At 39.4% G+C, this 27946-nt stretch overlaps 3 protein-coding genes across 4 annotated transcripts in view; 2 read left to right on the top strand and 1 right to left on the bottom strand.

Moving 5' to 3' along the window:
- LOC145447207 (magnesium transporter MRS2 homolog, mitochondrial-like) overlaps positions 1 to 27946 on the top strand; it is a 167256-nt gene that overhangs the window by 50357 nt on the left and 88953 nt on the right. The window lies entirely within an intron of this gene.
- On the top strand, positions 1028 to 2140 carry LOC145445935 (induced myeloid leukemia cell differentiation protein Mcl-1 homolog). The gene is made up of 2 exons (XM_080324091.1): positions 1028 to 1783; positions 1967 to 2140. Exons 1-2 carry the CDS (start codon positions 1313 to 1315, stop codon positions 2078 to 2080), a joined length of 585 nt encoding a protein of 194 aa, XP_080180217.1. The 5' UTR covers positions 1028 to 1312; the 3' UTR covers positions 2081 to 2140.
- Positions 14641 to 15749, bottom strand: LOC145445930 (induced myeloid leukemia cell differentiation protein Mcl-1 homolog). The gene is made up of 2 exons (XM_080324086.1): positions 14998 to 15749; positions 14641 to 14814 (listed from the first exon to the last, which is right to left on the bottom strand). The coding sequence occupies exons 1-2, from the start codon at positions 15466 to 15468 to the stop codon at positions 14701 to 14703; spliced, it is 585 nt and encodes a 194-aa protein (XP_080180212.1). The 5' UTR covers positions 15469 to 15749; the 3' UTR covers positions 14641 to 14700.

Here is a 27946-nt window from a genome sequence, read left to right as displayed (position 1 = left end):
CACCAAGGTCTGCTTTCTCATTTTCAATATTTCCACCACCGCGTCTTGTCTGTGTCTTAGCACTACCGTGTGAGGATGGCGAAATCTGTGGGTGGTAACACGGATGGACATGATATTCTTCGATATGATCAACTGAAACCACGGATGTGGTGGGTTAGAGTCTTGTCGTGATGGTCCGTTTCGAAATGCAAGCGGATGAACTAGACCAAAAGTTTCGAAGATGCGTTTTATAATTGCTCTAGGTGTGAAATAGACATCGCACTCTTGCGGGGAAACAACACGAATTCAGTCTTCACACCGCAGAAACACAGCCGCTTGGTTAACATCACAAAACCGCAATTGAACTCAAGATTGCCATACACGGAATCGCTGTTAACGATGTCTGACTGCGACGTTTCGACGAGTAACGAATTCTCGTATTTAGTATTGATTGTGACACATAGTCAAAACAGCGACAGTTTTCACAACCCGATACATACATTGAACCAACTGATGTAAGGTGAAACACTACGTTCGCAGCAAAAAAAAAAAAAAGTTTGCAGGGTATGACCACCACCAACATATAGAGTAGTGAGTGAGTAATTATACTACATACGCCGATTTTACTATATTCCGAGATCCGGATCACGATTCAAGTCTACCTGAGAATCCGAACTACCCTGTGAAGTTGATATATCAAGTTGTGAACCGTGAAAGGGTGTAATCTCGGTGAAATAGTGTGCGACACATTTTTCCACAAGTCGAATGCATGTCGGTTCATACTAAGACCATGTTACGGTCAAATATGTGTGTTTTTCTGTCTCCAAGTCAGCTACCCCCACATTGAATGCACAGAGTCGGTGCATGTATGAGACTTCAGAACATGAATTTGTAATCCATGATGCTTGTAGTGCCGGCCATTATGTTATCCATGATGTATGTAATGTCACACACCTCGTTTACGCGAATACTTGGTATCTATGAACAATCGTGAAGTATGCTGAATGTGTAATGTCTTGTTATTTTCATGGAAACACGGGGGTTTAACATGTTTGAATATTGTTCATTGGTTTGTCGATTCAGAGTTGATATCCGGATCCGGGTCCTAGTTTGAGTTTTAGAAAATATGATACCGACATCCCGACATCTTTCGAAAACAAAACCGTGGTCAATGCTTAAGAGACCATTTTACTATTTTTCATCGCCATAAGTCATTCTGGATCGCGAAAACGCATTGTACGATATAGATGAAACTTATGCAAATCCTAGGATACTCATTTTCAAAGTAGCTTAGATCTCGAAATAAGCTCTGACTCGCTATTCTCCTCAAAGCATGGAATTATCACGAGTATCACCTTCGGTCACTGAAGAAAAGTATGAAATTATATCCGAAGCATATTCCTTGACCAGGAATTTTATCATGTACGAACTCGACGGCTCATGCGTTAAGATAAATACGAAAGCAGAGAGAACCTTACGTCGAGTTGTGGATGAAATGTTCGAGCGACATCGAACTGTCCTAAACGCAGTCTCCAAACGTCTCCGCTATGGTGATGTCGAAGTCAATGAAAAATATAAAGAATATTTACCCGATGAGCGAATGTTCTTGATGATAGCTGATGAAATTTACAAAGATACCAAAGAAAATTGGGGTAGGATTGTCTCCCTTTTTGTGGTCGGTAGCATTCTTGCTCGCAAGAACGAGGATGAACATCACGGGGACCATATAGAAGCTATCATACAGACAGTCGGAAATTACATTGCTAGCAGAAGACTAAAGTGGATTATGAAAAATGGAGGATGGGTAGGTGATTTACATGCTTTGCTTAGGAATTATAAATTATCTTTTAGCATGGATATATAGTGTATCTGCTCTCCAGAGCCCATATCATCTCTCGATGATGAAACTCAGCTTTACCCTCCAATTCGGTTCCCGACACGATAACTTTCCTCCGTACGATCATTAGGGCTTCTATTTTTGTTGCAGGATGGCTTTGTAGGATTCTTTGATAATACCGCTCTCGACTACAATAAAGTTTGGAAGGGACTCGTGTTTGTCGGAATCGGACTGACATCTATAGCAATGGCATTATCAAGATAATGGATGTTCGTATGTTTTGTCTCATGTAATATTTTAAGAATAAAATTCTTCATCGTTTAATCGCATTTATTTTACTGTAGGATGTATACAGTTTCTTCTGAGAATACTCGAAGGATTGCGCCATATGGAAACCTTCTTTATACTTTTAATTTTTTCAAATTTCTACAGATAACGCAGTCGAATACCGACTTTTACGCAAATCTGTTTTGCGTGAACATAACAGAGACCTACACATAGTCAATTTTATTAACAGAATTAGCATGCTAAACATTAAACTCTCACCTTGAACGTTGGTACGCAGTTGTAGGACACAATAACAATGTACCATACCAAATTTCATCACACATTTCATGATGTAACAGCTTTAAAACTAATGCAGTTCTCTACAGACTTTTGCGTGAATCTGTTTTTCGGTAGCGTAGCACACTTCTGTACATAGTAAGCTTTAATAACAGAAGTACCATGCTAATAATCACATACCAACTGCGGCGTTTCGACGAGTAACGAATTCTCTTATTTGGTATTGATTGTGATACATAGTCAAAACAGCGACAGTTTTCACAACCCGATACATACATTGAACCAACTGATGTAAGGTGAAACACTACGTTCGCAGCAAAAAAGTTTGCAGGGTATGACCACCACCAACATATAGAGTAGTGAGTGAGTAATTATCCTACATACCCCGATTTTACTATATTCCGAGATCCGGATCACGATTCAAGTCTACCTGAGAATCCGAACCACCCTGTGAAGTTGATATATCAAGTTGTGAACCGTGAAAGGGTTGTAATCTCGGTGAAATAGTGTGCGACACATTTTTCCACAAGTCGAATGCATGTCGGTTCATACTAAGACCATGTCACGGTCAAATATGTGTGTTTTTCTGTCTCCAAGTCAGCTACCCCCACATTGAATGTACAGAGTCGGTGCATGTATGAGACTTCAGAACATGAATTTGTAATCCATGATGCTTGTAGTGCCGACCATGATGTTATCCATGATGTATGTAATGTCACACACCTCGTTTACGCGAATACTTGGTATCTATGAACAATCGTGAAGTATACTGGATGTGTAATGTCTTGTTATTTTCATGGAAACACGGGGGTGTAACATGTTTGAATATTGTTCATTGGTTTATCGATTCAGAGTTGATATCCGGATCCGGGTCCTAGTTTAAGTTTTAGAAAATATGATACCGACATCCCGACATCTTTCGAAAACAAAACCGTGGTCAATGCTTAAGAGACCATTTTACTATTTTTCATCGCCATAAGTCATTCTGGACCGTGAAAACGCATTGTACGATATAGTTGAAACTTATGCAAATCCTAGGATACTCATTTTCAAAGTAGCTTTTATAACACATTTTACACAATCAAATACACATGTGCAGTTTATTAATAACGAACAAGCACATTTACTAATCGTTCAGAACAAGGCATAGAGCTTCTTCGAGATCTTGACACACTTTTTTGATATCAGAATCCCTTTTTTGATTTGCGATGTAAAAGCAATAACAGGTTCGCATACATGAGCATATGATTACGAATAAACCGATATTGAAGTCTTCTGAGAGCATCGTCATTATTCTCTAGTCCAGGCGATTTCCCTCTTAGTACGTTATGTCTTTCAACAGAGCATTTGAATTGCTATTTGAAAGTATCTAACAACTGTGAACTAATTCTTCAAGTTTGTTCATTGTGGCGTAACGACCATTTTTACGAATCCATAACTGTATCATTTGATATCGTTGCTCGGTTAAGTTATAGCAATCCATGTATTGACATTCGGTAATTTCATTGTCAGATAGCTGAAGTTTTTCGCGTGCAAACCTATACTAGTTCATCAGGTCAATTCGATCCATTATTACGTATATATCATTAGCAGTAATCTTTGACATATTCAATCTACAGTGTACTGCGAATAATCATGTAATAAATATTATACGTTATATATTGCCTTGCACTTGCTTCAACTGCAATAACAAAGGCGATCAACGCAATGTTGACGTAATCATATCTCAGCGTTACTGGAACTAAGCAAAGTCGCTCTCGTAATATCTAAAGCAGTGGTTCTTAACCTTTTTTCTTCCAGCGCCCCCTTTCAAAAATTATTGTGCTCCAGCGCCCCCCAACTTCATATTGTCAGGAATGTAATAAAGACAATGAGTAAGAGAGAGGGCCGTAAAAGCACTTCGTCAACCCCCCTAAAAACGATTGCCTTGCGCACCCATAGCGTGATAAACCAAACTTCTGAGGGCTTCGCCCCCACGAATCCCATGGCGTGTGATTTCGATGGTCAGCAAAGTTTGTGTGGCCTGGTCGCCCTAGGTACCAAAATGTTCTATAATGCATGACTGAATAGGTGGTAATCACATCGCTATAAACTTCTTATCCTCTCAGCCCACGTAATCAGATTTACCAGTAGCTCTGAGTGAGCTGTTGTATAGGAAAATAAAGGGCACGTAATTACTAATTAAACATATTCGGGCGTGCCCGCAGATACAATTATTCGTTACCAGGGCCGTAACAGCACTTCGTCAGCCCCCCCCCACAAACAAAAAACGTTGGTCCTGGGCCCCCATCGGGTGATAAACCAAATTTCCGAGCGACTTCACTCCCAGACCCCCATTAGGCTGTCCGCTATTTGCTGATAGCCTATTAGGTATCTACATTGGGTGTCCATTTACTGAGGCAGCTATTCTCGCCTAGTCGCGTGAAGTGCGAAAAATTTCACTAATTAATGATTGAATTGGTCAATATCATCGGGAATTGCATGTACATTGAGATCAATTTTTATCCTCTCTCTGCTCACGTAAACACATTTACCGGTAGAGCTGAGTGAGGTGCAATGTGCCCTCTAAGCTGCGCACGTGCGCAGTGCTGACACGGTCTCTGCGCACAGAAAATCTACGATGCACACAATACCTTTTTTTAGTCGTTTCGCACTGTTGTCCAAGGGTCAGTGCAGTGAGTTGTTGAATGTGCGCAGACTGATCAAAACTTGAAGCGAACATTGTGAGCTTTCTTGGAAACTGTAGGGCCCGTTACTAATAATTAAACATATTCGGGCGGGCAAACCCGTTGGTATGACTTCGTTGCATGATGTTATTTCGTGACCCCCTGTCTGCAATATCAAAAAATATAGAATCGCTCAACGGGGATATCGCCCAACAGGAATATCCCTGTCGCCCAATCGTACTAAACTAAAAGACGCACACGATTTCAGAGTGGTATTTTTTCACTGACATATAATTTTTCCCTGTCAGATGGAATTCGTCTTCTGGGGTTCAGATTGCCAAGACAGGAACATTCGGTGTCAGCCATTTAGGCGCCCATGGACAATTAAACGTATATGTATTTTGAAGGCTATATGTAACGAAGTTTTCGGTGTTAATTTGCTCTGAATACTCATTAAGGATATGTCCCATCACCACATCATCTACTGCGAAGCCATTTTTCTCCAGCGCCCCCCATACCGCCCCCCATATCGCCCCCTGAGCGTTTCCGCCCCCCTTCAAAATCGCCAGCGCCCCCTGGGGGGCGCTGGGGGCAAGGTTAAGAACCACTGATCTAAAGTAATCAACTACGCATGTGACGTAATCATGAACATGCTGCAATGCCCGTGAAGTGCTCAAGTAGCTTTTCGTAGGATATAGATGAAACTGACAACACTCACCAAGACCGCTGGTCCACTGAAAAAAGTACATTGTAGCAGTAAAGTCCTACTAAAGTACAAGAAGTAATGATTTCCCAGTTAGTTGAAAAGTAAGTATTGAAGGTATAGTTTGCTGGAAAAAGCGAAAAGCTCTGAAATCGAAGTAGATGCAGTGTAAATAGGTAATCACTTCATTAAGTATAGCGCAAGCAGGCCAAACCTATACTTGAGTACTGCAAAATGTACAAGTACTTCGCTATGTTCTCCCTCCACGTAAAAAGTGACTAGGTTTTAGACTACTTTATCGGTACTCGACAGTTTCAGTTTTAGATAAAATTTGGTAAGACTTTAAATTTTAAAGTAGTTTGAGCTTACGTTTGTATCACCTTGACAAGTAACATTATCAGACATGAAAATGATACTATCACCTAATATAGAAGTTAACACGCGTCAATGTGCTTCGGAATTCACGAGAAATTGCTTACTAAGAGAATTATATTCTTGTATACACAGTAGTGGAGAGAATCTTTAAAATGTAGTAAGCAGGCCGATGGGTATTCGTTTAGTTGTATAGGCATAAAAAACATTCCCGCGCGCCTTAGTATTAGGTGGTAGGGTTAGGAAGTGTTTTGTTTAAGAGCGCGCGGGAATGTTTTTTATGCCTATACAACTAAACGAATACCCATCGGCCTGCTTACTACATTTTAAAGATTCTCTCCACTATTGTGTATACAAGAATATAATTCTCTTAGTAAGCAATTTCTCGTGAATTCCGAAGCACATTGACGCGTGTTAACTTCTATATTAGGTGATAGTATCATTTTCATGTCTGATAATGTTACTTGTCAAGGTGATACAAACGTAAGCTCAAACTACTTTAAAATTTAAAGTCTTACCAAATTTTATCTAAAACTGAAACTGTCGAGTACCGATAAAGTAGTCTAAAACCTAGTCACTTTTTACGTGGAGGGAGAACATAGCGAAGTACTTGTACATTTTGCAGTACTCAAGTATAGGTTTGGCCTGCTTGCGCTATACTTAATGAAGTGATTACCTATTTACACTGCATCTACTTCGATTTCAGAGCTTTTCGCTTTTTCCAGCAAACTATACCTTCAATACTTACTTTTCAACTAACTGGGAAATCATTACTTCTTGTACTTTAGTAGGACTTTACTGCTACAATGTACTTTTTTCAGTGGACCAGCGGTCTTGGTGAGTGTTGTCAGTTTCATCTATATCCTACGAAAAGCTACTTGAGCACTTCACGGGCATTGCAGCATGTTCATGATTACGTCACATGCGTAGTTGATTACTTTAGATATTACGAGAGCGACTTTGCTTAGTTCCAGTAACGCTGAGATATGATTACGTCAACATTGCGTTGATCGCCTTTGTTATTGCAGTTGAAGCAAGTGCAAGGCAATATATAACGTATAATATTTATTACATGATTATTCGCAGTACGCTGTAGATTGAATATGTCAAAGATTACTGCTAATGATATATACTTTGTTGCGCCGATAGCAGACGATATATATAAACGTAAGACCTTGGTAGCTTTCACACTCTATTTAACGTCCACTTGCGAATGAATATAACTTTATTAGTTACACGAGCTTTCGGAGCGCTGCTCCTTCATCAGGTGTCAAAGCGAAAGTAACGCAAAAAGAGCAACGCAAAAATATTTTCAATTTGAACATATACATATTATGACATCATAGGGAGTGAGAAATTCTAGATTCCGAAGTCACGTACTCTATGGCGTCATAGACACAAGTATCAAGTTTTGATTTGAAATGCAAATAGTGAGTTGTGTGCCTAAAATCGGATTGGATAAGGTGGTATATGCTAATTTGAAAAGAACAAAAGGCGTTAAGTCAAACATTCATGGTGTAGTGAGACATACATCCTCTATCTATATTCAGCCCTTGTCGGAAAGTATCAAATTTGTCGATATATTTTTGTTCTGTAGCCTTGCGGAGAGTAGCGTCTTCCATGTTCCCGACTAATACATTGACAGTCATGTCGCTCTCCGAGTGCCCAGCGGAAGAAAAATGATCACCGACAGGCTTCGATTTGTTACCTTTCGAGATATCATGTCGGTGACCATTTACTCTCTTGTGGAGAGGTTGACTGGTTTCTCCTACGTACCATGCATTCGTACATCCTTTTCGACAGCGAATCAAATATACGACATTACTTGATTTACAAGTAAAATGGCCTTTGATGTTGTGCCGGGCGAGTCCTCTTGTAATCACGGTGCTGTGATTGAGAATAGCACACGTCTTGCATGATGGCTGTCCGCAATTTTCCACGCCATTTTCTCGTCTTGACCGAGGTAGCCTACTATTTAGCAAAATGTTACGCAAGTTGCGTGGTTGACGTATGGCTAGAATAGGTCTTTGCGGGAACACTTCATTGCATTTCGGATCGTTGATTAGTATTCGCTGATGTTTTCGTAAAATCTTACGGATCTTTTCTGCTCCCGGGAAATAAGTAGTGACCAGCGGCACTCTGCGATCTTGAGTTTCCTCATTGTGATTTCGGCTGCAATCAAGGAGCTTTTCTCGTGGTACATTGAGGGCCCTTTTTATTTGATTCCTTATCAGCTGTTGATCGTAGCCAGATTTGATTAGTTCGTGTTTCAAAACTTCCAAATGTTCATTTTTGTCCTCTTTCTTCGAGCAAATTTTATGAATTCGAAGGGCTTTGCTGTAGACTATTCCTTTTTTGCAGTGTATTGGATGGAAACTGTGGTAGTTTAAAATCTTACCAGAGTCCGTTGGTTTACGATAGAGTGACGTGAAAATGCGACCTCCTTCGATGTTGACAAGCGTGTCGAGGAATGAAACTGCAGTCATCGAGCTCTCCATGGTCAGACGAATGTTAGGGTGAAATTCGTTTATTGATTCATGAAACTTTTTCAGTGACTGTTCTCCATGGGTCCATATCATGAAAATGTCGTCGATGTATCTCGTATAAAATATTGGCCGCAGTTTTTGTGTCTCCATGAAATCCTCCTCAAAATGATGCATGAAAAGATTTGCGTATTGCGGAGCAAATTTCGTGCCCATTGCCGTTCCTTGAAGCTGTAGAAAGATCTCTTCGTTGAATTCGAACGTGTTGTGAGTTAACGTGAAGCCGATAAGTTCCATGATGGATTTCTTTAAAGGATGTCCAATTTCTGCAAGAGATCTCTCCACAGCCTCCATGCCATCCTTATGAGGAATACTTGTATACAGGGATGATACGTCCATGGTGACTAATATCGTTCCTGATACTAAGTGATTGACATTCATGAGTTTGTTTTAAAAGTCCGTGGTGTCGCGACAAAAACTTGGTGTGCTTTTCACCAATGGTTTAAGGTGTTTTTCCACGTATCCGGATATGTCTTCCGTTAGAGTTTTGTTGCATGACACGATGGGGCGTCCAGGAATATTCTCTTTGTGCAATTTCGGTAGAAGATAGAAGCGGCCAAGAGAGGGATCAGACGGGATATTGATCTTTGATTTCTCGTCTTCTTCCATATCCAACGATTTTATAATATTCTTTAATCGTTTTGTGTGTTCTTTCGTTGGGTCACAATATAGTTTCTGATACGACACGGAGTCGTTCAACTGTCTGTAGCCTTCTTCTAAATAGTCTTTCAGGTCCATGACGACTACTTTTCCTCCTTTATCAGCAGGCTTGATTACGATGCTCTCTTCCTGTTTGAGTTCTGTGATTGCCCTTTTCTGCTCCTTCGTAAGATTTTCGTTGTAGCTTCTGTTCAGGTGTTTGGACTTACTAATGAATGTGGCGTTAATTTGGTTGTGGAAACTTTCTAGATATTTGTCCAAATTGTTGTTTTCGCCGTGAGGTGCCCTCCATCTTATGTTTTTCTTGGGCTTCTTGCTACTTTGTTCATTTATCTCGTTCCCATTCTGAGAAGCTTGAATTTCCGGATTGACATCGTAAAAATGGTACTTGTTCCTCATTCTTCTGTCGAATTCATCGGCGTCTCCAGCTAACACGTAAGGATCTAGATTTTGAGTAGGGCAGAATTTTAAATTAAGACTGAGAAAATCGATTTGGGATTGCGTCAAGGTTTTGCTAGACAGGTTAGCAACGGCTATATCCGATTTATTACTTATAGCTGTGGCGCCCGGTGGCAGTGAAATTTCGGATTTTTCCACTACGTAACACTTTCAAGACCACGTACTCAGAAAACTTGGCTCGGCGAATGTCGAAGAAATTGATGTCACATCTGACCAATATCCACTATCGAAGCCGAGCGAAATTCAGGTACGATATTGAAGGCACCATAAATCTAGTTGATGATCACCAATTACAAAGAGATTTGCGTGAATTGGCTAAACAAATTTCGACGAACGAAGTCAAAGGTATGATACTTCAAAAGGAGAAAAAAATCACGCAATTGGCACTGGAGAGGGAAAAATCCGAAATTTCACTGCCACCGGGCGCCACAGCTATAAGTAATAAATCGGATATAGCCGTTGCTAACCTGTCTAGCAAAACCTTGACGCAATCCCAAATCGATGTTCTCAGTCTTAATTTAAAATTCTGCCCTACTCAAAATCTAGATCCTTACGTGTTAGCTGGAGACGCCGATGAATTCGACAGAAGAATGAGGAACAAGTACCATTTTTACGATGTCAATCCGGAAATTCAAGCTTCTCAGAATGGGAACGAGATAAATGAACAAAGTAGCAAGAAGCCCAAGAAAAACATAAGATGGAGGGCACCTCACGGCGAAAACAACAATTTGGACAAATATCTAGAAAGTTTCCACAACCAAATTAACGCCACATTCATTAGTAAGTCCAAACACCTGAACAGAAGCTACAACGAAAATCTTACGAAGGAGCAGAAAAGGGCAATCACAGAACTCAAACAGGAAGAGAGCATCGTAATCAAGCCTGCTGATAAAGGAGGAAAAGTAGTCGTCATGGACCTGAAAGACTATTTAGAAGAAGGCTACAGACAGTTGAACGACTCCGTGTCGTATCAGAAACTATATTGTGACCCAACGAAAGAACACACAAAACGATTAAAGAATATTATAAAATCGTTGGATATGGAAGAAGACGAGAAATCAAAGATCAATATCCCGTCTGATCCCTCTCTTGGCCGCTTCTATCTTCTACCGAAATTGCACAAAGAGAATATTCCTGGACGCCCCATCGTGTCATGCAACAAAACTCTAACGGAAGACATATCCGGATACGTGGAAAAACACCTTAAACCATTGGTGAAAAGCACACCAAGTTTTTGTCGCGACACCACGGACTTTTTAAACAAACTCATGAATGTCAATCACTTAGTATCAGGAACGATATTAGTCACCATGGACGTATCATCCCTGTATACAAGTATTCCTCATAAGGATGGCATGGAGGCTGTGGAGAGATCTCTTGCAGAAATTGGACATCCTTTAAAGAAATCCATCATGGAACTTATCGGCTTCACGTTAACTCACAACACGTTCGAATTCAACGAAGAGATCTTTCTACAGCTTCAAGGAACGGCAATGGGCACGAAATTTGCTCCGCAATACGCAAATCTTTTCATGCATCATTTTGAGGAGGATTTCATGGAGACACAAAAACTGCGGCCAATATTTTATACGAGATACATCGACGACATTTTCATGATATGGACCCATGGAGAACAGTCACTGAAAAAGTTTCATGAATCAATAAACGAATTTCACCCTAACATTCGTCTGACCATGGAGAGCTCGATGACTGCAGTTTCATTCCTCGACACGCTTGTCAACATCGAAGGAGGTCGCATTTTCACGTCACTCTATCGTAAACCAACGGACTCTGGTAAGATTTTAAACTACCACAGTTTCCATCCAATACACTGCAAAAAAGGAATAGTCTACAGCAAAGCCCTTCGAATTCATAAAATTTGCTCGAAGAAAGAGGACAAAAATGAACATTTGGAAGTTTTGAAACACGAACTAATCAAATCTGGCTACGATCAACAGCTGATAAGGAATCAAATAAAAAGGGCCCTCAATGTACCACGAGAAAAGCTCCTTGATTGCAGCCGAAATCACAATGAGGAAACTCAAGATCGCAGAGTGCCGCTGGTCACTACTTATTTCCCGGGAGCAGAAAAGATCCGTAAGATTTTACGAAAACATCAGCGAATACTAATCAACGATCCGAAATGCAATGAAGTGTTCCCGCAAAGACCTATTCTAGCCATACGTCAACCACGCAACTTGCGTAACATTTTGCTAAATAGTAGGCTACCTCGGTCAAGACGAGAAAATGGCGTGGAAAATTGCGGACAGCCATCATGCAAGACGTGTGCTATTCTCAATCACAGCACCGTGATTACAAGAGGACTCGCCCGGCACAACATCAAAGGCCATTTTACTTGTAAATCAAGTAATGTCGTATATTTGATTCGCTGTCGAAAAGGATGTACGAATGCATGGTACGTAGGAGAAACCAGTCAACCTCTCCACAAGAGAGTAAATGGTCACCGACATGATATCTCGAAAGGTAACAAATCGAAGCCTGTCGGTGATCATTTTTCTTCCGCTGGGCACTCGGAGAGCGACATGACTGTCAATGTATTAGTCGGGAACATGGAAGACGCTACTCTCCGCAAGGCTACAGAACAAAAATATATCGACAAATTTGATACTTTCCGACAAGGGCTGAATATAGATAGAGGATGTATGTCTCACTACACCATGAATGTTTGACTTAACGCCTTTTGTTCTTTTCAAATTAGCATATACCACCTTATCCAATCCGATTTTAGGCACACAACTCACTATTTGCATTTCAAATCAAAACTTGATACTTGTGTCTATGACGCCATAGAGTACGTGACTTCGGAATCTAGAATTTCTCACTCCCTATGATGTCATAATATGTATATGTTCAAATTGAAAATATTTTTGCGTTGCTCTTTTTGCGTTACTTTCGCTTAGACACCTGATGAAGGAGCAGCGCTCCGAAAGCTCGTGTAACTAATAAAGTTATATTCATTCGCAAGTGGACGTTAAATAGAGTGTGAAAGCTACCAAGGTCTTACGTTTAATGATATATACGTAATAATGGATCGAATTGACCTGATGAACTGGTATAGGTTTGCACCCGAAAAACTTGAGCTATCTGACAATGAAATTACCGAATGTCAATACAGGGATTGCTATAACTTAACCGAGCAACGATATCAAATGATACAGTTATGGATTCGTAAAAATGGTGGTTACGCCACAATGAACAAACTTGAAGAATTAGTTCACAGTTGTTAGATACTTTCAAATAGCAATTCAAATGCTCTGTTGAAAGACATAACGTACTAAGAGGGAAATTGCCTGGACTAGAGAATAATGACGACGCTCTCAGAAGACTTCAATATCGGTTTATTCGTAATCATATGCTCATGTATGCGAAACTGTTATTGCTTTTACATCGCAAATCAAAAAAGGGATTCTGATATCAAAAAAGTGTGTCAAGATCTCGAAGAAGCTCTATGCCTTGTTCTGAACGATTAGTAAATGTGCTTGTTCGTTATTAATAAACTGCACATGTGTATTTGATTGTGTAAAATGTGTTATAAAAGCTACTTTGAAAATGAGTATCCTAGGATTTGCATAAGTTTCAACTATATCGTACAATGCGTTTTCACGGTCCAGAATGACTTATGGCGATGAAAAATAGTAAAATGGTCTCTTAAGCATTGACCACGGTTTTGTTTTCGAAAGATGTCGGGATGTCGGTATCATATTTTCTAAAACTTAAACTAGGACCCGGATCCGGATATCAACTCTGAATCGATAAACCAATGAACAATATTCAAACATGTTACACCCCCGTGTTTCCATGAAAATAACAAGACATTACACATCCAGTATACTTCACGATTGTTCATAGATACCAAGTATTCGCGTAAACGAGGTGTGTGACATTACATACATCATGGATAACATCATGGTCGGCACTACAAGCATCATGGATTACAAATTCATGTTCTGAAGTCTCATACATGCACCGACTCTGTACATTCAATGTGGGGGTAGCTGACTTGGAGACAGAAAAACACACATATTTGACCGTGACATGGTCTTAGTATGAACCGACATGCATTCGACTTGTGGAAAAATGTGTCGCACACTATTTCACCGAGATTACAACCCTTTCACGGTTCACAACTTGATATATCAACTTCACAGGGTGGTTCGGATTCTCAGGTAGACTTGAATCGTGATCCGGATCTCGGAATATAGTAAAATCGGGGTATGTAGGATAATTACTCACTCACTACTCTATATGTTGGTGGTGGTCATACCCTGCAAACTTTTTTGCTGCGAACGTAGTGTTTCACCTTACATCAGTTGGTTCAATGTATGTATCGGGTTGTGAAAACTGTCGCTGTTTTGACTATGTATCACAATCAATACCAAATAAGAGAATTCGTTACTCGTCGAAACGCCGCAGTTGGTATGTGATTATTAGCATGGTACTTCTGTTATTAAAGCTTACTATGTACAGAAGTGTGCTACGCTACCGAAAAACAGATTCACGCAAAAGTCTGTAGAGAACTGCATTAGTTTTAAAGCTGTTACATCATGAAATGTGTGATGAAATTTGGTATGGTACATTGTTATTGTGTCCTACAACTGCGTACCAACGTTCAAGGTGAGAGTTTAATGTTTAGCATGCTAATTCTGTTAATAAAATTGACTATGTGTAGGTCTCTGTTATGTTCACGCAAAACAGATTTGCGTAAAAGTCGGTATTCGACTGCGTTATCTGTAGAAATTTGAAAAAATTAAAAGTATAAAGAAGGTTTCCATATGGCGCAATCCTTCGAGTATTCTCAGAAGCAACTGTATACATCCTACAGTAAAATGGATGCGATTAAACGATGAAGAATTTTATTCTTAAAATATTACATGAGACAAAACATACGAACATCCATTATCTTGATAATGCCATTGCTATAGATGTCAGTCCGATTCCGACAAACACGAGTCCCTTCCAAACTTTATTGTAGTCGAGAGCGGTATTATCAAAGAATCCTACAAAGCCATCCTGCAACAAAAATAGAAGCCCTAATGATCGTACGGAGGAAAGTTATCGTGTCGGGAACCGAATTGGAGGGTAAAGCTGAGTTTCATCATCGAGAGATGATATGGGCTCTGGAGAGCAGATACACTATATATCCATGCTAAAAGATAATTTATAATTCCTAAGCAAAGCATGTAAATCACCTACCCATCCTCCATTTTTCATAATCCACTTTAGTCTTCTGCTAGCAATGTAATTTCCGACTGTCTGTATGATAGCTTCTATATGGTCCCCGTGATGTTCATCCTCGTTCTTGCGAGCAAGAATGCTACCGACCACAAAAAGGGAGACAATCCTACCCCAATTTTCTTTGGTATCTTTGTAAATTTCATCAGCTATCATCAAGAACATTCGCTCATCGGGTAAATATTCTTTATATTTTTCATTGACTTCGACATCACCATAGCGGAGACGTTTGGAGACTGCGTTTAGGACAGTTCGATGTCGCTCGAACATTTCATCCCCAACTCGACGTAAGGTTCTCTCTGCTTTCGTATTTATCTTAACGCATGAGCCGTCGAGTTCGTACATGATAAAATTCCTGGTCAAGGAATATGCTTCGGATATAATTTCATACTTTTCTTCAGTGACCGAAGGTGATACTCGTGATAATTCCATGCTTTGAGGAGAATAGCGAGTCAGAGCTTATTTCGAGATCTAAGCTACTTTGAAAATGAGTATCCTAGGATTTGCATAAGTTTCATCTATATCGTACAATGCGTTTTCGCGATCCAGAATGACTTATGGCGATGAAAAATAGTAAAATGGTCTCTTAAGCATTGACCACGGTTTTGTTTTCGAAAGATGTCGGGATGTCGGTATCATATTTTCTAAAACTCAAACTAGGACCCGGATCCGGATATCAACTCTGAATCGACAAACCAATGAACAATATTCAAACATGTTAAACCCCCGTGTTTCCATGAAAATAAGAAGACATTACACATTCAGCATACTTCACGATTGTTCATAGATACCAAGTATTCGCGTAAACGAGGTGTGTGACATTACATACATCATGGATAACATCATGGCCGGCACTACAAGCATCATGGATTACAAATTCATGTTCTGAAGTCTCATACATGCACCGACTCTGTGCATTCAATGTGGGGGTAGCTGACTTGGAGACAGAAAAACACACATATTTGACCGTAACATGGTCTTAGTATGAACCGACATGCATTCGACTTGTGGAAAAATGTGTCGCACACTATTTCACCGAGATTACACCCTTTCACGGTTCACAACTTGATATATCAACTTCACAGGGTAGTTCGGATTCTCAGGTAGACTTGAATCGTGATCCGGATCTCGGAATATAGTAAAATCGGCGTATGTAGTATAATTACTCACTCACTACTCTATATGTTGGTGGTGGCCATACCCTGCAAACTTTTTTTTTTGCTGCGAACGTAGTGTTTCACCTTACATCAGTTGGTTCAATGTATGTATCGGGTTGTGAAAACTGTCGCTGTTTTGACTATGTGTCACAATCAATACCAAATACGAGAATTCGTTACTCGTCGAAACGTCGCAGTCAGACATCGTTAACAGCGATTCCGTGTATGGCAATCTTGAGTTCAATTGCGGTTTTGTGATGTTAACCAAGCGGCTGTGTTTCTGCGGTGTGAAGACTGAATTCGTGTTGTTTCCCCGCAAGAGTGCGATGTCTATTTCACACCTAGAGCAATTATAAAACGCATCTTCGAAACTTTTGGTCTAGTTCATCCGCTTGCATTTCGAAACGGACCATCACGACAAGACTCTAACCCACCACATCCGTGGTTTCAGTTGATCATATTGAAGAATATCATGTCCATCCGTGTTACCACCCACAGATTTCGCCATCCTCACACGGTAGTGCTAAGACACAGACAAGACGCGGTGGTGGAAATATTGAAAATGAGAAAGCAGACCTTGGTGTCATTTGATTTGGATTTTACACCCGATGAACCCACCATTCGTACTGCGCATTGGGATGAGGATTCTATCATTGATGTCGAGGGAAAGGAGATGTACAGATTTGTTGGTGTCGTGAATATTCAACGAATGTCAGGGTATATGGTTGTGCATGGTTCGCGTATTTGACTGTGGAGATATCGCTATACATAACGTGCTGTTCACCGTATCGATAGCACCAACGAATATCCGTGAAAGGGTTGTAATCTCGGTGAAATAGTGTGCGACACATTTTCGCACAAGTCGAATGCATGTCGGTTCATACTAAGACCATGTTACGGTCAAATATGTGTGTTAAAATTTTCAGAATAGCAACTTAATATTCAGTGTAACGCTACTCGCAGTATAAGTGTAACAGTTTAAAAGTAGTTTTCTATATACCTTACAAAATTGCATAGTCTACGCGAAATTGGTTACTGAGGGAGGTAATTTTGTAAATAGCAACAACATAGTCAGATTTATGCTTGTTCCGTATACACAATATTTGTATAACATGATATTTGAAGGCGGAGAACTAACGAAATAGAAAAATAGCAAAAATAAATCGAAAATTTGCGAAGTCCTACCATGCAATATTTGAGTTTTACAAATTACCCTCGAAGTGAACCAGCATGTTGGATATTATCGAACGATTTCTCATGTTGCGTTCCGGGATAAATGTACTTTTTCGCTCTTTTTTTTATTTTTTAATAAAATTAGTATTCATTTTACAAAAAACGTCGTGTAAAGGTAAAGTACTTGCACATTTCGTAGTGCTCAAGTATAAGTTTTTTCCGTAAAGTCTGTCTTGCATTTAGTTGTCAGCACTGAAAGGAAGCAAAGTTTGTGGTATTTGCGCAACATCGAAATTTGTACACTATACACGCTTATCTTATGTCGAAAACATATGTTAGTTGACAATATTTCGAATCGTGGGTATGAATAATTTTTAAAAAACCTAAATATGCCGCATCCAAACTTCGTAAATTTTTTCGATTAGTTTTTTCGTTTCTATTTACTTTAAAAGACTCATTCAGACCTCGAACCTATACGTGAACACTTGTTCATTGGAACTTAAGTCCAACGCCAAAAGCTCTACTTTACAAAATTTTCGGAGTACCGACTTTTTTGGGTAAATTCTGTGATGCGCTTAGTCACTAACTCTGAAAGCAAGCAAAGTTTGTGGTATTTGATCAACATGGAAATTCGTCCACTTTGCGTTTAGGTTATGTTGAAAACATGAGTAACTTAACAACATTTCGTCTCATAGGTGTGGATAATTTAAAGTGCATAATGCATCGGTCGCAATTCTGCTCGAGTACAAGTACAAGTAGAGATTTCAAAGTAAGTAAGTGTAGATTATACAAGACTATTCGGAACGCGCACATGCTAGTGATTTGTTTCCGTAGCTCCGAACTTGAGAATCGCTTGCCCGCGTCTAATGAAAATATGTCGTAAAATGTGGAGGTTGCAGAGACCGTAACTTGTATACATAAAATCAGGTTTAAAAATATGGATGGATGAGTTATCTCTGACCAATAGAGTAATATAACTGTCGCATTTTATATTAAGTAATTAGTGATGATGTGTATAATTTTGATATATCATCATATAAAACCACATTGTGTGAGACTACCTGTCAAAATTGCGCGAAGCGTCGACTCTAATTTCCCGGCTTATAGCAAACAACGACGCTGGAATTCCACTTCAGATGCAGCAAAGTATGTGCGACTACTTGTAAAAATTGCGCGAAGGTACATTTCTCGGCTTATATTAATAATATCTGGTGAATATAGCCTTGCATAGACATCATAGTTTTTGGTTATCATGACAATAACTGGTTTCCGTTAGCAAAGTGTTGTTGCAGATATAAATACGCACTTAAATCAATTGAATTCAAATTCACATTCACAATAACGTGTTATTTGAGAGCTCATATTATCTGCGAAAATATAAAGTCCTAAATACACATAATAATATTAAAAATTGATTAGCTTGAAAATCGCTGCGGCCAATGTTATACGTGGAACTGAATGTTACTCCAATATTTTAAAGTTTTTTTAAAATACACATAATAATATTATCTGGCGAATATAGCCACTTATCAAGTCGTCCTAAATACACATAATAGAATATCTCGCGAACATCCGTCGATTTAATTACCCTTATTTTAGTGACATGAAAATGACTGAATCGTATGAAATGTGGTGACTACAAGAATCGAACCTACAATCTAGATAGTCGCCTAATTCCTCTGTGATGATGTCATGAAATCTAGTTCAACGTTAAGTGTATCATGCGAGAATTCATATTCTCAAAAACAGCTCAGTACGCATATTCTACGCAATAGTTGTCGCATCAGTCCTAAATACACATAATAGACTGTCAGAGGAAAGTTTCGATAGTGTAGCGGCGAGAGATGCTCATAAATACACACGGCGATAGTCTACCGTTGTCGCATTAGTCCTAAATACACATAATAGAATATCAAGGAAAAGTATCATCCAACGTATAATGAATGTTATTTATTTCTCGGAAGCATGGACCGGCCACAGTCCGACGTTAATTATATTATGAGAGTGTTTACATTCTAAATAGCCTGAGGGGCCGGGGCACAATTTGATCCAACCTTACTACTCCCCTGGCACCAGCAGTGTAAAAGTATATAACAAGGCGTCTTTATCCTCGCTTATACGTCAGTCTTTCATTTTTTATCGAAATACGTTGGGAAAAGGTAAGAGTGCGCCTTCCTGCCGTGTACGATTAGATCAATGTCAATTTCCAGGCTGGTAAGGGCCGAATCTTGCGTAAAAACACCGAATTTTGCGTAAAATATATTCAGGAATAGGCTGATCAAGTGATCAGCTGTTAGCCGCCATCGAAAACGAACTAGCTAACGCGCTTGACATAAGGTTGTCAGCAAATGGCTTCAAGGCCACAATTTCACGGTGAAATTGACATTGGAGAATGTAAAATAAAGTAAATATTTGAATGCAAACCGAGAATCTTAGCAAACTGTTTGAGATCATCATGTCATCACCCATCCCATTATGAAACACAGTTAGCACAGACAGACACCTGTTTTTGCGTGAAATCCGCAATGCGGTAATTAGCGCTAGCCCTATCTGTGTCAGATCAGCGTACTTCTCTACCATACTCGACCTCGACAACGAAATTACTGCCCTAGTCATTGAGTGTTAACCTCGGGACTTGACACAGCGTTCGATACTGAAATCAGGACATATACCGTCCAAAAGCTCAAGACCGATCTAGGTATGAAGCATCGTTAAAATCGATAGACAACAATACCGGTTTTGAGTAAAATCTGTTAGTGATATAATGGCGAGTCAGCTCTGACTAGGAAACGAAATTAGCACCCACATATAGTTCAGTGATAAACTTAAAACTTATTATGGCGTTCGATACTAACATTTAGATTAACTATGCCAAATGTCATGACCGATCTCAGTATAGAACATCGTCAAAATCAATGGAGACCAATACCCGCTTTTGATTAAAATCTGTTTGCGATATATAATGAATCAGCACACAGTCAACTTTGGAAACGAAATTACTACCCTACACTTTAAGTAGCCACACTGAAACTTGGAGAAGTGTTAAATACCACCTTCACGAGATAACATACCAAGTTTCAAGAATTAGCATGGTGCGAAACATCGTCAGAATCGACCTATACCAGCAAAGGTCGATTCAACGCATATGACGGTAACCAAGTTCAGATATAGATACGATTGTTACATCACACCTTAAGGGCAACCAGGCAAGGTTGCCCCACTTGCCCGGTAATTTTATGAATAGAAGAGACTAAATCACCGTTTCTTTATTGTGAGCGGCTTTGAGAGAACAGACAGTGAAAACTTGTTATGAACTCTACCGGGGCAAGCCCCGGCTAGGCATTCACAAAGCGAAAACACAGAAGAGAATGCGATTTTCGCAGAGATTTCGCTAGGTATGGGCATTTGCAAGCGAAAGCACAAGAAGAATGCGGGTTTCGCTGTGATTTCGGTATATAATGATTGCTGTGCGTCTATAAATGGTAAATAATTGTTATTGAACAGAATTTTAAGTGGGGCAATGCCCTAGTTGCCCTATAGGACGAGCCGTCACTGCGCTAGAATAACTAGATGTGCATGTCGTGAGATTCTGCTGTGATTTCCAAGTAATCCCGTGTGTATATATTATACGTTCCGTCTTCGATGATTAGGTAATCTACATCGCTGACGACATATGATATAAGTAAAGTGAGGATATCATTGGTCCATCAGGGACGTTTAAATGGATAACTTTATCCAAAATCATTAGAATATAAACGCCGGAACATTTCCTTACACAGAAAATAGAATATGACTTGAGAGGTCGGGCAAATTGCAAAAATATGGGAAAAGTTTCAAATATGGTATGGAAGAATGTTGCTATGTAATGGTATGGAACGATTGGGTGGGTATGAAGTATGGAAAATTTCCATTTCATACCATACCATGCCCTGAAGGTCGGTCATATTCACGAACGAATTTCGTCATTTATATTAGTAGTTTCACATATTCCTGTAAAATATGAATCCTTTCTCATCCCATGCGATCATATTCAGAGGTAGAGTGGATGCCAAAGGGTGTTTTTGAAAATTTAGGGCAAGTTATAAATTATGATGCATCTTCGTGCGGGTCAATTGTTATCAGTCACTTCGTTGCATACTGTTATCTCTTCACCTTCTATCGGGAATTTTGATATAGTGGGAAGATATTGGAATCTCCCTAACGCACTAAAAACGCACTAGAAAATTTTAGGATTACCGGTAATTAAAATCTCAGAAACATTTGGGAGTCAATTCGTAAATTCAATTTCTCTGTCGACGGCCGCCAACACATACTAATTGAATTACGTGCTAACGGCCGCACAAATTTCTTTCTACGGCCACCCCTGGGTTGAATTAATTCCACTTCCAGTCGCATGCCGCGATCTTATCAATAGAAATCCACTGTCTACCAAATGCCTAATAGTTTAAAATTCGATATTGTTGTTCCTGATACGAGTACGTCCAGCAATTAAGTTTATCAGAATGTAGAAGGTTCCGTGTTCAAGCGAATCGAATAAATTCAGAATTCGTGCCACCCAGAGTCTCGTGATGCATCAATATATGACAATGGCATGGCATGGCCTACTGCACGTTATTAACAAAAGGAACACTGAAAAATGACATTGTGCGAGAATTTCGTAGTACGAATGTATCAAGCAGACAACAAGAAACGGAGAAAGCGTGTGTTCTAATCAGCATCGCCACGAATGGGTTTTGAGTCTGATACTGGCAAAGCCTTGTTAGAGAAACGAATATGCGCAGAAATGAATTCCAATTTCCAGGCACATACCAACACACCCTCCAATTTCGCGTTCCGATAACCAAGACTATTACGAAGCTAGCTAGTTCAAGAATTGTTTGTAAACTAATATGGGCGCACATAATTTAGATTTTAGAAATGTTGAACGTCTATTTGGGCGCCTGGTCGAGAGAGATGATCTAGGATGGTGATTTTTAGCACACGCTAGGCGCGTAATAGCCAGTGGAAAAATTAAGGGATTCAGGTCAAGTACATGTATAAATGACGATCATATAATACAGTGCTTCTCAACCCTTTTGTCGTCGCGGACCCCCGCGGACCCCCCAGTTTTTGTTAAAATTTAGCTCAATTATCGTGCAACCGTCATACGTCTTGTCTTGTGCAATTATTAACTGTAGTCTAGCGATAAACAGCCTAAATAACATCTTACTATAGGCAGAAATTCGGCATACATTTATTACTTCAACTGCAAAATCTGCAGTTGCATTTGACGAAATATGTGGTAGTGCCTTGAAAATCCGAGCCTTCGATTTCATATGAAAGAGGGTGCAAAATCTATTTCCACAAAGGTGGATGGAAGCGAATGTAATAATAACGCGTAACGCTTCTGACTACCAGAGGTGGTCAAAGTAGTCAAGAAAGCTACTCAAGTAGAAGTAGAAGTAGAGACGAAAAAATCTACTCAAGTACGAGTAGAAATACTTCTTCCATCAGCTTCCTAGAGCTACTTGAAGTAGGAGTAGAATTTACTGACTTTAAATCAACTCAAGTAAGTAGTTGTGAAAACGATCCTAATTCGTTCACATGGATTGTCAAAAGGGGCACATTGAGCCATGGGAAAGGTGCCGAGCTCGATTCATATTGATGCATGTCAGGAGGTATCCAATTTTCGACAGCATAAGCTTTCGTCCGCATCATGGGATGAAAATGTTAGTTTTGTTTGATATGGAAATGCGATACTAATCTGTTTTCTCGAACAGCACGTTTTGGAAAATATCATGGTATGGCGCCCCTCCCCATATTATAAGGCCCTTAGTTTAGTAGAGGAGCAATACAGAGAAGTTGTATAGGATACGGTGTGAACATCTCGCGTGATAAGTAAACGTCAATAAAAATATGGTGGACCGTAAAAATTTCATATTTTGTAGCTTTATATCCGTAAATTAAAGACATTATTACACTTGCTTTTATACTTCAACAATCAACATGTATGTTATCCAGACAAAAGAACTGATATTAATTAGAACTCAAAGTATATGATACTGGGAATTGAAAGTGAAATTTAAATACTACTATTCTACAAGCGGAACATATATTTCCTGTCTTTAGTTCAGAAAGTTTCAATGGTGGTATGCTAAAACACCTCTAAAACTAGAAAAAAAGTCAGAGTCCACTTTTCCGGATTAGGACACGGTATGTTCATGCTAGATTACGATATGATAAGTAAATGCTGGATTGCGAAACTTCAGCTTCAAACGTTGTTATGAGCCATATATAATGCGATGAAATATTTCACATGGGCGAAGAGCGACAATGCGGTGTAAACGGAACCACGCCAACCCGCTACCTAAATTATATTCACCGATACTTTCGTGAAATCATAATGATTACTCCGTAGTCACTGCGCGCGAAGCGCGACGAATATTCCGGGCTTTACTCAACTTTTATCAAAATCAAATGTTAATACTCCGTGAAAACAGCACCAAAATTTTCCAGGCTGTCTTCCTGTTTGGAGGATTGAACTACTTCTACTTGACAAACTGAAAATAGCGAAAAGTAAGTAAGTAGATCACAAAATATTATGAAGTAGAAGTAGCAGTAGCGAAAATCAGATATACTTGAGTAAGTACCAGAAGTAGAGGCAAACTACTTGAGTACTTCGAAAAAGTAGAAGTACTTCGTTACTGACCACCTCTGCTGACTACATATATTTGAGTATGATCGCAACATATATATGCACCAAGATTGCGAAACAGATTTTTAAATGACCATATTTTTAATAAACACTCTGACTGACCTTACTATACTTTATTTAAAAAAATCCACATACCACAACCAAACAACTCTAAACAAAAAGATTTTATACAGCTATATTGGCAATTCAGCTATTAAAATTAGTCTGTACAGCAGAATATTTCATCTCAAACGGCCATTCTGTTGTTGAGAGTCCAGAAGTTGTAGCAGTTAGGAAGCGAAACTGCCTCGTGATTTTCCTAATATCGAAAAATTAGGTTATCAATCATTTTGCAAATTTAGTGGTTTCGCGGACCCCCTGAACATGCTTCGTGGACCCCCTGGTTGTGAACCACTGATATAATCTCTTCATATTGACGATTTTAGGCGTATGATAACTGATAAGCTTTCCAAAGAGTTCGGAAGTGCTGTCAATTAGCGAGTGAACAATTAAATAGGCGCGCGTATTACGCAGCCTCGGCGACAGTTTTCGCAAATCAAATTGTGCGAACCTGATGGCTCCGATTTCAGGTAGTTCATACCTTTTAAAACTCAAACCATGATACTCATCTTCTGATCGTTACGTTCAAATGTTAGCGGATATCAATTGCGCACCTGAAAGTCTGTTTGCAGCGATTCGATGTTATTCAGTTTTGCAATGTCGCTCTCTAATCAATATGACATAAAACAATCACTAATCACTAATCAGCATAAATTCGACCGCATTGTCTCCAAACCAGTGAGAGATAGGAACCAAAGCATGCTAGATCGGAGACGCGATAGTTAGGCCAGCAATGATATCTTTCGCACCAAACATATTGCAGATGCTATTGCGTAGCCCAGCGATGATATTGTGCAATATGCAGTCGTGCACACCAGTTTGAAGCCGCCAATGCAGATGCGATTGCGCAGGCAAGCGATGATAAAGTGTGAACTGGGCCTATTGCATAAGCGATTGTTCAAGCCAGCGGAACCAGGCTTGTTCAAACCGCGATAAATCAGGCTAGCAACGATTGCCACGAGCACGCGAATCAATGACCGAATTTTGCGACCATCTCAGCGGCAGATAATCATAGACTCTTCACGCTAATTGACAACATGCTTCTCACAAATCGGCCGCACGCGCGCTCGGAACACCTACAGCACAGCTTTTGAATTGCAACTGAATATTATAGTTAGAATAGTCATTTCAAAATGACGGGGTTTCGCGTTTCAAATAGGGGGGTTCGACCCCCGAAAGACGAAACCCCCGCGGCTACGCGCCTGGCACGCGCGCGTATCGAAATCGAAGACGTCTCTACCGTGGTCGCATCGATTCGCCCGTTTACTAATTACTGGTCACAAATCACCTGGGCGTTTGAGCATTTCGTACGAGGTGGTCGCCACCTCGTAGGTGGGCGCCCATGTTGGGACTGCCGAGTATATACTTTGTTTGTCTGTGTGCTAAATTTGAAAGTTTATTACTTGCTCGGGATTAAACATCTCTAGTTCACATTTCTCTCAATTATGGTACTTGAGAGTTGTTTTATAATTTAATCCATTCAACCTTGCTCATCTATGTATGCAAACGCTCAAAAAGGATCGGAAAGAATAGAGATTTTATCATCTATTTGGAACGTGACATTCTCTGCATTATTAGAATAGTTTGTTCATAGCAGCACGTCGACAAATTGGGTAGGCTATGCTATCACTCATAATATAGTAGCTTTTGGGATGTATTTGTAATGTATTTTTCAACGCAATTACCGATTCAGTCTAATTTTAAAAAAGATGCTGTGCACCCGTTGAAAAGTGATTTTCTGTGATAAAATCAATTTCTGCATAGCGTCTGCATTTTGTGGTTAGCTATGCTCAAACGTTTTGCCTCATTTTCTCCTTGCTGATTCATGTCCCGAAATTGCTTCTCGATATTAAGTTACTCCTCTGAACCTGAAATTCTGTGAAATACTGTTTACCAGTCTAGCGTGTGTCGATTTTTCACCGGCATGACTTGCAATTGGGTGTCACGTTAGATGTTTCTCGAAATGCATTAGTCGTATAATTGCAATTTTATAAATTTTAATATCTACTTAGTGTCGCCAAAATATGCGTTAATAATTATCCTGTATTTGTGAAACCGCTATTTTCCGTACTTTAAAATGTTGATATTTATATTAAGTGTCGACAACCTATGCATTATTGATTACCCGCAAATATGCAACCATACAAAGTAATGGAACACTGCACTGTATATCTAATTTAACGGAACAGTAAAAAGTTGCATTTATAATTTTTGTTGAATTAGTAGGATATGAGATACTCGAAAGGTTCCGTTGTGTAGCCTAGATCCTGAAGCAAAGTTCAATTAGAGTCAATGCAATGACTCAGATAGTCAAGTACTTGGAAGAGATTGATAAGCTCATGTGTAGATTTGAAAGCGATGATTCTTTTCTTTGCATTTTTGGGCGACTCGAAAGAATGAGTATCCTATGCTCTTCGGTGTGGTTCAAAAATGCTTATCAATTCCTGCATCTAGTGCACCAGTGGAACGTGTATTCGGTAGAGGTGGATTTATTCTAAGGCCATGCCGCTCTATTATATCTGAGGATCTCCTTTCCACTTGGTATTTTTACAGTGTAACTCATCATCATTGATGTGATCTGCTGTCTGTGAAAACACACAATACCCTCTGTCAATTTGAGGTTTTGTTAGGTATGTACATTGTGCACGTGAGTAATAATGAATGGCTAATGCTGCGTGATGTTTGTAGAATAGCACTGTTCAAAAGTAACTTCTTTTTTATTTTACTCGGTGGCTACTTGATGAAATTGTTACGTTGCATAAAAAGGACATTTAATCTGGCTCAATTTTAAAAAGTAGAATCAATGATATAATAGGAGAAAATTTTGGATTTGAAAATAAATGAAATATTTTTAGTGAGAAATTCTTTCATATAATATAATTAGATACTAGTAGTAAGCCGACTATTTTTTCATATCCAAAATATTCTACTCTAATAACTTCATTTCTTCTAGTTGGAATTTGCTATGAATCATATTTTTACACAATGTAACAATATCATGAGATAGCCGGTAAAATTCGAAAATCTCTATTTGTAATTAATCTAAAATTTTCTTTCATAGCATTGGTTTTTACTGGTTGGAATTGAGCCAAATTTGATTTTTTTAGGCAATCCAACAATTTTAAGAAGTAGCCGGAAGAAGTAGCCAAAACTCTGATAGGGACAAAATGAGCATGTTTGGCAAGCTAGAAATTCGATATCACCCAAGCAGGATTGAAAACATGAGCTGAACATAACTTCAATACTGTGACTTGGACTCGACTCGAGTCATAACACTATGACTCGGACTTGACCCTTTAAACGGTGACTTGGACTCGGACTCGAGTCGGTGATGAATTGAAAATGACCACAAAAGTAAGATTGACTCGTGACTCGGAGCCATGTGACTTGGTTAAAACCCTGCTGCTTTTCCGAACTAGATTATAATTAGAACTAGACAGCAGTATTTACTCTTTTTTTCCAAATTAGATTAGATCGGGAGATCAACAACACTTTTTCAAGTGTTAATTTACGAGCGCGGTTATTTGTTGGTCGCTTTTCGTGTCGCTGCTGAATACTGAATACTGCTGAATGTAATAGCACCGACTGGATTAGTGTAATAATCGATACGATAGTGCGCGCTCGAAATCCTCCTGCACAACAGGCCGCGTTTCCGAATTTCCGAAACGGACGATTTAAGTGTGTCACACAGGTCAAAATACAACCGCCAACATCTGGTTTTCAAAATCGCACAATGCACTGCGGTTTAGTGAATTTCCTGTTTAGCGAAACGATCGATTTTATTGTG

Source organism: Botryllus schlosseri, chromosome 9 (assembly GCF_051294905.1).
Source record: "Botryllus schlosseri isolate E-star chromosome 9, Bs_hap1, whole genome shotgun sequence".
NCBI lineage: Eukaryota > Metazoa > Chordata > Ascidiacea > Stolidobranchia > Styelidae > Botryllus > Botryllus schlosseri.
Note: the sequence above shows the minus strand (reverse complement) of the source record. Positions and strands in the feature narration are given on the sequence as shown.

Coding starts and splice junctions, on each gene's coding strand:
- LOC145445935 (XM_080324091.1), top strand. CDS start 1,313: ATGGAATTATCACGAGTATCACCTTCGGTCACTGAAGAAAAGTATGAA. Junction 1,784..1,966: donor TTATGAAAAATGGAGGATGG/GTAGGTGATTTA, acceptor TTTTTGTTGCAG/GATGGCTTTGTAGGATTCTT.
- LOC145445930 (XM_080324086.1), bottom strand. CDS start 15,468: ATGGAATTATCACGAGTATCACCTTCGGTCACTGAAGAAAAGTATGAA. Junction 14,815..14,997: donor TTATGAAAAATGGAGGATGG/GTAGGTGATTTA, acceptor TTTTTGTTGCAG/GATGGCTTTGTAGGATTCTT.